Source organism: Abramis brama, assembly GCF_963993115.1.
Source record: "Abramis brama genome assembly, chromosome: 8".
NCBI lineage: Eukaryota > Metazoa > Chordata > Actinopteri > Cypriniformes > Leuciscidae > Abramis > Abramis brama.
In genome coordinates, this window is record NC_139970.1 from 28,792,071 (window position 1) to 28,805,291 (window position 13,221).

General features: G+C 35.6%; 1 protein-coding gene across 1 annotated transcript in view; it reads right to left on the reverse strand.

The window, feature by feature from the left end:
* kcnh3 (potassium voltage-gated channel, subfamily H (eag-related), member 3) overlaps window positions 1-13,221 on the reverse strand; it is a 111,743-nt gene that overhangs the window by 33,548 nt on the left and 64,974 nt on the right. The window contains exons 2-3 of the mRNA XM_084122838.1: window positions 6,317-6,550; window positions 987-1,121 (exon numbers count right to left, since the gene is read on the reverse strand). Coding sequence (XP_083978964.1) covers window positions 987-1,121; window positions 6,317-6,550 — 369 coding nt within the window. The remainder of the gene's footprint in view (window positions 1-986; window positions 1,122-6,316; window positions 6,551-13,221) is intronic.

Below are 13,221 nucleotides of genomic sequence, written 5' to 3' on the forward strand. Positions count from 1 at the left end.
CACCTCTGTGCCAAGCTTTCCTACCGGCCCTCCCTGTGTCGTTTGTGTGTGTTTTCATCTCTCTCTCTTTATCAGTCTACTGCTCTCTCTCTCTCTTTCTCTCTGGGGAGGAGAAGTGTCAGGATTACTGTAACAGCGAGCACCACATGAGATGCTGCTGGCCTGTATCGAAGCATCCACAACACATGATTCAGTAGCCAAGAAGTGAGAGGGAATGAGAAATAGAGGATAGGATGAGCTTTCTAAGTATGACATTGACAGGACCAGGTGTTCGAGGTATGTGTGCATATGAATATTAGTGGAATTAAGGGAGAATAGGCAAAATTATCCTGTAATACGCTTTGTAGAGCATCCCTTAGAAGGCTAAAAGTGTTGCTGTCTGTATAAAAAGACAATTTGCCCTTTTGAAACCATACTCCCTTTGTTATAGCACATTGCTTCTGTACCTACCTTTACTGTATACTATACAGCATTTTTTTAACTCATTATGACTCTTGCTTTTCTCTTTTTTCATCAAAACAGTACAACTGTGTTTTTAGTACATTTTAAAAGGTAACCCTCATTACTGAAGGTACTTGCGAGACTGGATTAACAAGCAAAAAAATAAATAAATAAAAATGCAAGAATCAGTGCATTGGTTTCTGGGTTCTTTAAACCACCAGTACATACTGTAGATGGTTTACTAAAGACCTAGAGCATAAAAAGTAGGGATCCACCAATATTACATACTAATAAAGAATTGTAAATATAATTTTCTCATGTGAGGGTTGTGAGTGAGATGACAGCAAAAAAATTAAATAAAATACACTTAAAAATAGGGACAATTAAACATATATAATTAAATTAAATTATATATTCACATACATACACACACACGCAATAATAGTATATATTAATAGTAATAGTAAATTAATAATTAATAGTAAAAAAAAATTTGCTTTTAACTGGAATCTGGAAAATCCCATCATGAAGGTAGCAACACTCACCTCTTTCTGGGCTCTGTTCTTCATCTTGGACTTTCTTGTTGTCTGTTATGTCCTTGTGTGATACTAGAAAGAGCACCACCTCTCCCTTCTCATTCTTAATGGGCACGATATCCAGAAGACACCAGAACTGAGTTCCTGTCACAACATAATATCTGCCGTCAGAGTTAACATTAAACGTGAACATTCAATATTGACACACAATAAGCATTTACTGAGCTTTATATTTAGACGAGACTTCATGTTTAAAATGTAGCATAGATCCATAAATGGCTTGATAAGACCTTTTCTGCGTATTGCTTTTAGTCTAAATCAGAACTAGCTTTTGTTTTTCTCAAATGGCTGTACTACCTTAATTACCCATGAGCCAAGATATAGTGCTGCAACAACTAATCAATTAAATTTATAAGTAAACAGTCAAGAATTAATTTCCTTTTCGATTAGTTGGGTCTTTTATGTTCAGCACAGAGAATCTCCATCGACGTCACATTGCAATAGTCAAAACCTTATTTTCACAATGCGAGTCGCAATGCAAAACATTCAACAACGCAAGTTTGGGAATACTCCATTTTAAATTATTTTAAATTAATTTTTAATTTAATGAGCATATAGATTTGTGTAGATCCAGATTTAATGTAGGCCTATATAAAACACCATTTTATTTTACTGTCAGGTATTTATGCATTCATGTCTTAAATGCTGAGCTCAGAATTCACTGTTGTGTGTCTGTGTTTGTGTGCGGATATGTTTGCCTTCTGTAGGTTCAACGTTCTGCAGCTGGTCAACATTATGCCACAGCATCATTCCATGCCTCATTAAATCAAAACGGAGGGAAACAGAAAGAAAGAGGTAGAACATGCTTGGCTGGAGGTTGGAGTCCCTATTGATACACAGTTCTGTGTGTGTGTGTGTGTGTATCACCAAACCCTATCATTAGGCACAGCTTAATCATAGAGTCAAGAGAAGTAAATTTCAATAAAAAAAGAACACATTTCATTGAACCAGCCGTCAGAGACCATAGACCATATAATACAATGAGCAATATGTTAAAAAAAATGGCAACATGCCAACCTATGAATAAAGCATGTTACAATAGCTAAATACAATATATTAATTTGTGCCACATGCGGTGAACAGCTAAAATAAACATTAATTAAACAGCTACTAGTTTGACAGTACAATGGATGCAAGGTTGTTATGATGATTATTGGCCTAAAGGGTCAGCAATCATTCTTAAACCTCACATAAGAGCTCTTTAATACACTAAATCAGGGTTCACCAATCTCGGTCCTGGAGGGCCGCTGTCCTGCAGAGTTTAGCTCCAACCACAATTAAACACACCTGAACCAGCTAATCAAGGTCTCACTAGGCATACTAGAAACTTTCAAACAGGTGTGTTGGAGCTGGTTGGAGCTAAACTCTGCAGGACAGCGGCCCTCCAGGACCGAGATTGGTGAACCCTGCACTAAATTAACTACCATTGTATCTCAAAGCAACTGTGCATTATTTATTGCCGTTTCCAGTTTACAAAATGAAAAAGTTTGTGGCTCGAGTTAGCAGAGATCTACAAGTTGCTAAATCAAAACTCACTTTCGGACGTGCCTAACAGTCATTCCTGCCAACTCATTCAACACTCCACTTAGTCCAAGAGTACTGTCTGCCGAGGGTTTCATAAAGGCAGCAAAATGTATGTTTCTGTTGTATTTTGCTGAAAAGCATAGAGTATAACAAAAGAAACGAAATGGAAATATAACAGTGATCTGATGGCAGTAGTTCTCGAGTCAATAGCAGTACAGTGATGATAGCAGTTCTTTCTCGAGTCAAGAGTCGGTTAATGGTACCGTTCTCGAGTCACCAGTACATTAAACTAAGGAAACAGTTCACACTCGGACATGTCTGTGAAGAACCGACAAGCTGCAGATACAAGCATGTGTAAACTATGTAGTTGACTTAAATTAGGTTTTTAAGGTTTAAGGTTTTTTTTAAAACAGGTCATTGAAACGAACTGTCTGAAATATCCAGAATCTGACTTCCCGACCCGTCACTAATACTTATGTAAACACCAAGTTACTTGTATATGTTTTTATAAAAAAAATAACTATCCAATTAATTTAGAATTTAAATCGCAGCATATAAACAGCATATAAACCCTTCACTGACACAAAACCAGAGAGGGATTTTGAATAAATGAACAATCTAAGGGTGACAGTATTAAATTTGAACTGTTACATTTATAGTGATAAAAACATAACACACCTATTTATATTATTCAAGTCAAACCCATAACATAGTAGAGGCACTTGAATAAATGTTTTGCTACATTTTGGGCTGTTTTTTTTTATTTTTTTATTATTATTATTATTTTTACCCCAAAATGATTAAATCGCTTGAGAGGGCATTGATAAAACCACTGGATTCATAAGAATTACTTTTATGCTGAACCTTATGTGCTTTTTGGTAACCATTCACTTGCATTGTATGGACCTACAGAGCTGAGGTATTTTCAAAAAATCTTTTTTGTTCTAAAAAGAAAGTCATACGCATTTGGGATGCCATAGCATAAAGGGTGAGTAAATATGAACTATTCCTTTAAGTTTGAATAGCATCGCTCCCCAACATTGCCCAAAACATTGTTAAAACGTTTAATATAATGGAGATTTAATTAACAAAAAAACATTTACAAAGCAGTCCTTTAAATGCTATTCCTAAGACATTTTAATTCTACCCAGTATAAAATTACTTATTTTGAGTCTTCATTGTATGATCGTCTTTTTATTTGGTGTATTTGATGTTTTATTTCAAAGTGATATGTGAATGTGCATTTGACAGTCTGTTGAGCTCTTCATCTCACTGACAGTCTCTCAATGCAAAATGGGAGTTGTGCAACTGTGGGAATTTACAGCAGTCTTGCAACTATGATCTTCTATTCCCTTTGAACCATGTACAATCTCAACCTGAATCTGCGGGCCATGAGAGGTGTGTGAGATGTATTTTGCGAGCACCACAGCATTTAGCAGTCCTTCGACTTCATGACAAAGTGACTGGAGGATTGTTGGGACCAATGTACAGAGGAAATGTGAAAGAGGAAGCATTGGGAATGCTGCACAGGACTGCAGTGGCTTGTTCAGACAATCCACAAATTAACCATTACCGACTGGATAGAAGAATACACAAATTGCCTATTTTCTTTGAAAAGGCAACAAACAGATAGAGTTAGAGTTATCTCTTACAAACCAGTCAAATTAATGAATCGAACTGAACACTGCTCCCACAGTGTGCTCTCTGAATTTGGACACTGAATTAGGAGCAAATTTCCCCCGATGCATGTTGCACAAATGCTAAATTAAAGTGAATCAGGTGAGAAATCGGTTGTCAATGCTGCTGTGTTTGGAAAACCTTTTGCGAAAAATGTCTGGCAGATTCTCCCTAACTGTTCTGGTGTCTGATAGGGTTTGACAGAGAGATCTACGCTGTATGTTCACAGCAATTCACAGTGGTCTCCTGGTACACGGATGGAATCGTAATCTCTTGACCGCAGGTGGGAAAAAACGTGGATGGAATTAACTATATGACACGCTGCACTCAAGAATCAAGCCATCAGAAATCATTGTTATCTCTGAGCCACTGTTTATCCAAGGCTGGTTTAAAGGCATACTGTGTTATTTTCAGGAAAATCGGTGAGGGAGAGAAAAGACAGCTGTTGAATTATGATGTTATCATAATCTATGCTCAGCTGCTCCAGACACAAGTTAAAGAACAAGGCAGGCATTTAAAGTCAATTTGTTCAAATAAATGGATTTTCTGGACTGAAATGGTATTTGTTTGGTCATCTACTGTGAGGGGTTAGCTCAAGATTACTCCTAATGTGAGCCATTGTAAATGTGTTTTCCTTTCAGATCAGTTGATTATAAAATCAAGATTGCATTTATTCAGTTTGTACATGCATTTTATTATCCATTAAAATGCCTAGCACTGCCAATTCATAATCAAATCATTTTAAATGTTGATCAATAAGTAAGGGATCATGTACAGTACATACTCACATTACATCTTACTTATTACACTACTACTTAACTAAATTCACATGAAATATCGAAATTTTGTTTTTATTAGACAGTGGAATCTAACACAGCTGTGTTGGAAATAATTTTCATTACAGTCAATTATAAAAGATTTAACAGCAGAATCGGCCAATTCAGCAAACTATTCCAGAGAGCCGTATAATAATAAAAACCATTGTTTCAAGATCTAAAGAAAATACTGGGTTGATTAAATTTAAATGATCTTATTCAGTACATAGTTTGCTTCTGTTCTTTTGTTTTTAATACCTCCATCACTGTTACTCACCCATTTGTGTTAATTCATTTCTTTCTTGCCTGCAGCTATGCCTGCTGTATCACTCTAATCAAGTCAGCATATACAACATGTATTTGTGATTAACTGATTTTAGAGTTTGGCTTGATTTGGTGTCCTCATCCACAGTGGACCTGTAGTAATTTAATTGCTTTATGTAGGGCTGGGCGATATATCGCATGCGATTGTTATGCGCATCTCGTCAGTAAAGCCGGTTCCTTGATTAGTAGTAAATCGCCATCACCTGCTTTCAGATGGAGCGGCATTTACAACACAGTGCCGTAGTTAACTGACAAGCTGAGCCATATCGCATTAATTATCGCAGGCGATATATCGGCCAGCCCTAGCTTTATGGCAACCTTTGGCAACCTCCTTAATGAACCCCTTTCCCTTTCTGAATGCAGGTCACATTTAGGTCTTAATGCAACTCATTATTATAATTATTATTATCAACAATAACTGATAATTAAATTAATGATAATATAAATGATTAATTACTATATTGTAAAATTATAAACAACTAAATTAACTGTGGGAAATTGGGATGGACTAATACTAATTTTGCATGATACTTAAGATGGATGTTATGGGAATTGGGATGAAGTCCTGGTCATTTGCTTTTGGTGCTGTAGCAAAGGCATAGATCACACTTTATATTAGGTGTCCTTAACTACTATGTACTTACATCAAAAAATAAGTACAATATACTTTTACTGCTATTGAGGTGGGATACTTGTAAGGTTAGGAACAGGTTTGGTGGTATGGGTAGGCTTAAGGTGGGTTAAGGTGTAATGGGAAGATCAACAGTGTAATTACAGCTGTAATTACATGCAGGTGTTTTTTATTTAAATAAATACAATGTAAAAACATGTATGTATACAGTAAAAGTGCATTGTATCAAATTATTAATTTAAAAGTTAATACATAGAAAAGACACCTAATATGAAGTGGAGGCATGTAGTTAACTACGTGACTCCTACCTCCTTTTTTGTAGAAGACCAGTTCCGTCTTAAACTCCCGCCTTTCGTCCAGTGCGCCCTGGATCTGTGCCATCAGCTTATCACTGGTCTCTGGCCCATACAGAAAATGACACGCACAGCTCTTCTGCATCAGTTCCGCCCGGGCATAGCCAGTGAGTTCACAGAAGCCATCAGAACAGTACACGATGGGATAGAGAGACTGGACCTGTGCGTTCCCCAGCACAAAGTTACTGTCTGTGAGTGAAAAACAACAAAGAGAAAAAGGTCTGCTCATAAGAAATTCAACAAAGTTCTTTGAGTTTCAGCACTCAAAAGTGTTAATATGCAAGGCTTCCTTATCCTGCACCTCCTCTTGCTCTACACAGTAGTAGGTATGCTCACATGTCTAATTCTTAAGAGTGGTACGGGTAGATATCTCTTGACTTTAACCCTCTGGGGTCCTTCGGGTCCAAATGGACCCGAAGCGTTTAAATAAAAAAATGTAAAAAATCATAGCTTCATTTGATAGGTGCCTGAATGAATGTGGCAGGAGTGAGGTAAGCAGCCATTTACGTGTGCTGTTGTGATGAGCTACTCTTAAACTTTCGCTTACTCATTTAAAACATTTTGTTTTGCACTGTGTGTCATGTTTTGCATTAGGCCTATATATTATTACAAGTGTATTGCTCTGAATATTGTATAGAGCAAATGGTTTACTAACCGAACTAACCTCAACCAGAAAGTGTCCAAATACATTCATTTTTAGAATATTTTTGGGAGCCACTGTTGTTATAAATTAAAATCAATAAGCATATTTTTGTTTTTTAATATAATCAGAGTTGTATTACATTTATTGAACTAGTTTGCATAACTGCTTTTCATAACAATTTCCTATATTGGATGAAATTCCATTTATCATCCTTCTTTATTTTATTAGATTTACAGGCTGCAGTGTTAAGCAGAACCAAAATAACACCATTCAGTTCTGAAAGTATGAGTGATAAACAAGATCAAGCACTGAATCTAAAGCCCAGTATTATTCCACACAATTTCCTTATAAAGCCAGTGCAAGCACAAACATGCACTACTTTAGACTGCACATATTCAGAAGCATGGCTTTTTATCATCAAAAAAAGAGAAAAGAAAGATGAAAAATTGAGAGAATATGCATGACAAAATAATGGAATGTGCCGCCTTATATTATCAGCAGTCATTAAATCCTCCCTTTGAGCTAAGAAGTCATAATCATATTCTGACCAATCGAATATTTATTGCTTTGCGCCGAGGCGCAAATATTGATCCATGGGCCGGTGGCCGCCCCTCTCCCTCTCTCTATGTGTTTAATATTTCAAAGGGTTGTGAACGGGAGCAGATTTGAATGTGGTATTTAAAATGGAGCAGTGAGCTGCAGGTTCATTTTCGAGGTATAATAAAGTGGATGGAACAGGAGAGAAAAGCTACCAATCACACCAAGACAACAGCACAAAGAAGTCAGCAGAACAGCTTTCGAGAAAGACAGCCAGTATGTGAAGAAAAAGTGGAGTGGAGTGGACAAGAAATGTGATGTAATATTTTATTACTACACTACAGTTTACTCGATTCTGATTGGTCAATAACACTATCCAGCAGTCTGATATTTCATCAGATATTACAGCGCTGTGTATTAGTCCACTCTTCCAGGTAACTGAAACTGCTGCTACTGTCTCCAGTACTGTCCACTCTTACGTCTCACTAAATGAAAATAAGCTTTGAGGATTTTAGTACTGTAATACTGTTACAATTAATTATATATATATATATATATATATATATATATATATATATATATATATATATATATATATATATATATATATATATATATATATATATATAAAAATTATGTCTATGTATACTTATTTGGTAGGTAGCAGTGTGATAAGCAGGATAATGTACAACAACAAAAAGTGATTACTTCCCTATGGAATTCCCTCTCATGGATTTGGTAACACTTGAGTCATTACTAGTGGGTTACCATGATACTTCACTTTAGAATACTGTTCCAAATAATTAATAATTAATGTAGTAACACACAAATCATTACTATCCAAAACCTTACAAAAAAAATGCTTACAATGACTTCAAACATTACTTTGGTTACATTTTAGGACAAGATGGTAATATCCCTTGCTTTTAGGAAATAGTTATCATGCTTCTCACTTTAGAGTACTGAAGGATTTGGTAATGCTAAAGTGTAAGGGAAAAGCTAGTGAATTTAACACTCCATAGAAATATTTTTTTTCCGAAGTGTTGACAACTTAGTGTTAACTAATAATTGTTGCAAACTGGTACTACCAACAAAATATTAGTGCATTCCTGGAACTGGGCGTCGTTACACTACATCCTTATGCATCGCTTTCTGACAGGACTTTTACGGGCTTTTCCCAAATCACGGAAGTGACCTCGACGTCCGGGTTAGCGGTAGCATAAGCCATCAGGCAAGTGTTATTTAAATAAACCCCTGATGTACTTACAAACTTTCCAATGCCTCGTTTTATGAGTACAGAACCTATTTGTACTACTGCATTATTAGTGGGGTAATTTACGAGATACAACCTTGGATCCATTAGCGCCTGCACTAAGCCATTTGGCTGATATCTCTAAATAAGCTCTAACTCTAATGTTCGACCAAGGGAAAAAAAGCTTCTGGGGGGGTGTTTGGCTCAAGGTCATGGTGCAAAGGACCCTAGGTTGAAATTACTACTATTACTACTATTATTACGAACCATCCCTTTAATAGTAGTTACTACAATATTCCATACTCATTTGTTCCTGTTATTCATTACTGAGGGAACAGTATTCTTAAGTGTTATCATGTTTGTGATATGTTGTGTACATGAGCAGTGCCACGTCTGCGTTGTTGAATTCACATACATGTACATGTCTCATGTTTTCTCTGCTAAACCCTATCTTTTCTACCTGGCTGCAACTTCCTGTTTATTCTCATTACTCTGTAATGAATGAAGTGAATCCCACTAACAAGAGCTTCCGTATGAGTTTTATTAGATGTACTTGCTGTTGCTGTGATGAAACATTACCAATGTAAAATAAAAGCTGAGGGTGATTAATGCAGGAACTCTGAGACGGACAAAACACTCTCAACTAAAGGGGCTTGCAAATCTCTCTGCGGTTGAATAGATAGATCTATGACTCCACTGATAAAATAAACACTAGAAATCTTGTTTACAAGACAATCTGAAGATATTGTTTACTTGTATTGTCAAATTTCAGATTTGATTGTTGCCACCTCTCTCTCTTGTTGACACATTGCTCAAGTAATGGAAAAGAGGCTTGGATTAAAGTTGACAATAGTTCTGATCCAGTTATGTCTGTCTTTTTTCCTCCTACTTAATTTCTTTCCTATTTATCTCTTTAATGAGTTAACTTGACGCTGCACCACTAATCTGAACTGAATTGCACACAACTTTTTCAATTATCTAACGTTTCAAATACTGCACACTCGTATGGTTGTAAACCACTAATGTTTGTTCTTTTATGGCTAGACAAGACATATTGCCAAAGTTTATTGTTTAATGAGTTTGTTTTACAAATTAAAAAATATAATGGTTGCATAATGTATGATAGTTCACTTGTTTTTATTGCTTAATCAGCAGTGCATCATGCAAAAAAAGAAAAGAAAAATCATGTGAGATTCATTTAATGTCTTTTGTTTCTTCTAGGCAGAAATAAGATCAAGTGGTCTGCAAATGAAGACATTTTTTATGATTCACTTGTTAAGTATATTTTATGACTACCATATTATGGTAGTCATAAAATATACTTAACACTTCAACAGTTGTAAGCAGGCCCCTGAGGTTGAAAATGCTAATATTGTTCTAAATTTGTTTCTATTTTTCTAACTTCACAAGTACAACCTTGTTTCTCAGCACACACACATTCCTCTTACAGGCACAAAGTTGCACCCTTCACACTATGTCAGCTTTATACTGTAGGAACAAAATAAAGTGTAACAGAAACATTGCAGTTATTCCCATAAACAACAGAATAAAAGTAAAGCTGACAAATATAACATGCTAGTTGCTCATTACAGAAGCATTAGCATAACAGCTAGTAGATACCCCTGTTTGCTCTGTATGGTTTCACATTGACTGCTTTTTAATGACTTCTTTATCTCTGCTAGCTTGCCCGTGGCTTATCTCCCTCGTAGACTTTATTAATTTTACAAAATGCATTAAATTCCCCCTAAATTTTAGATGAAAAGCTTTACTTCAAAAGCTAACTCACTGTTTATCCAACTGATGGTTTGTATACTTTGCTCTTTGCACTTGGCCTGGGGGCTATGCTTAGGCATCAAGTAACTTTAAAAAAGAAAAAAAAAGAAAAAAATGTTATTTCAGGTAATGACAAGAATATATAAATTTCCACTTTTGAATAGCCAACTAGACTGGGGAGTCCCAGACCCTAACATGATGAAAGCTGCATTAATCTGTATGACAGGTCGCAAAAACAGCAAGAAAAAGTACTGCAGAGCATCTAACTGAACTGCTTCTTCATGAGATGTGTTCATTTACTTTTATCCATTTGATATTATGTAAAGTGACTTACAGTGCATTCAAGGTTTACATTTTTGCCAATATGCGTGTTACTGTATGAGTGAACATATTCTTCTTCAGAAATATGCTCCCATAGCATCAGGGGTTAAGGGGGAAAATAAAACTTTTTGATATTTATCCTTTAACAGACACTTTATTTAAATATTCAAGATCAATAGTGTTTAAAGGGAATAAGATGTTTTAAAACAAATTTAGTTTTAGGTAAAAACAAATGTTGATATCATCAATAAAGACACTGAAAATTGAATCTCTTACTGACATAGTATCTGCATGTTTGTGTTTATGATGATATAATTCAAGAGGGTGTAAAATTCTTGATAAACCCTTGAAATAAAATGCAACTGATATTAAGCTGGTATGAAGCCTCAATTTATGAGCTGATGTCTATGGGGAGAAGTGATGAAGGAAGTCTTTGATAACAAATTATTCTCTGATACTGTGCTATTGTAAAGGGAAACATCTCTAAGGAAATGCAACCGCAAACATAAAATCAAACTTAAGCACAAATGAAATGATAGAACAAAACATAACCCTGACAGCATTGTGATGCTTTTACACATTTATTCTCAAGGTAAGACCATTCGAGTATACTTTTAAAACCCGTTTTACCATGTTGAACTGAAGAAACTGGAATATTATGGACTATTTTGTTATTCTTGGTGACTCAAAATAATGTAATGCTTGAGCGGATTTCATTTTCTAATGCTATGAATGAGAATGAATTAATAAACAAAATATAATGCAACTTACATTTGCATTCATTGAACTGCAATGGCTGAAGAATAAAGTTACAGTACATGAGTGTTTCTGGATACTTCAGTACAAGAGAGCTCAGAGTAGATAAAGTCATGTCAAGTCAAGTCACCTTCATTTATATAGCGCTTTTAACAATATAGATTGTTTCAAAGCAGCTTTACAGTGATAATAGGAAATTAAAGAAACAGAGATTATTATAGAGCTGCTATAAAAGCCAAAACAAAGTTATTGTCCAGCTAAAGTTAAAGTTAGCAAGAAGAGATCTCAGATCTTGAAAACGCTTTGTGTAAACACAGGCTCTGCAAGGCAGACATCTTGCTACAGGGCAAAAGAACCACAGGGACCTTGATGAATAAAATATCGAGACTTCCAATAGCGACATCCCATAAATAATCAACTATTCCATGGTAGAGTGTGGAGCTCGAGTTTGTGTCTTGTGTTGGTTAATGAATCAGGTACAGAAAACAAGGTCATGGAAGCGTCATTTCTTCAGGTCAGATTGGAACAGAATTTTACCAACTTTCCACTACCCAAGTGCTACACGTGTGAGTGCATGTATAGATGTTTTATAAGTGCACGCACTTTATACTCATTATTCAATAATATTAATCATAATTATGCAAAATTTGCATGCAATCTGCATACAAACGTTTAGCATTTAAGTAAATCAGGATTCACCAAAAACTTTCATAGTAAAATGTATTTTAAATTTAGAATTTATGGGTCTGTAATCTGTATGAAAGGTGTTTATTGTGTTTGAACTGGTTTTGAGGATTGGCAGTGCTGGAATATCTTGCTGGAGGTGATCTTTGTGCATCTTTAGAGAGCGTCAAGTAGGTTTTGAGAGTGACGAAAGACTGTTAAGGTTGTATAGAAAGCCCATATCTGGAGATGGTTTTGCTGTTTTATGCAAATGACTAACCCTGGGCACACGGTCGCTCATTTAGAATACTCCAAATCCATTAACATTAGAACAAGGTTAAGAACAAATTCATGTGCATACTGTATGCATCTGTCATGAATTACGTGGCATTTTATTGTTCTCCTGTGCGTACAAATACGAAATAATCCAATTACTGTGAATGAGACCCAATGTCTTTAGAGTTAAGTGACTCTTTCAATAGGTTACATCGGTATGCTAATAGGTAGCAATAAGTTACTGACTGTCTTTATGAGTGAGTCATGGAATCATTACCTCAACCGATTTGTTCAAAACTCTGATTTATTTAGGAAAGATGCAAGAGACTGGCTGTTTCCAAATATGCATACTTCCCTACTAGTAGGTGAAAACAGTATGTGAAAAGTGTTTTATGTCCAAATTTACAGTTTTTAAAAACAGTAGGCAAAAAATCTGCAGATGACTTGGGTTGTTTGATTGATAATGACATCTTAGGTTCTGGTTTAGCTAAATGAAGCAGCAGGAGAGCTGAAGTCTACATAACCTAAAATCCAGTCCAGCTCTGCTGTATCTAGAGCAGCATTGATATGCAGTGAGTGATGTACCATCAAAAGAACTGTGAAAAGAATATTGTGTAAAGTGGTGTGTCAGTCTTGAAG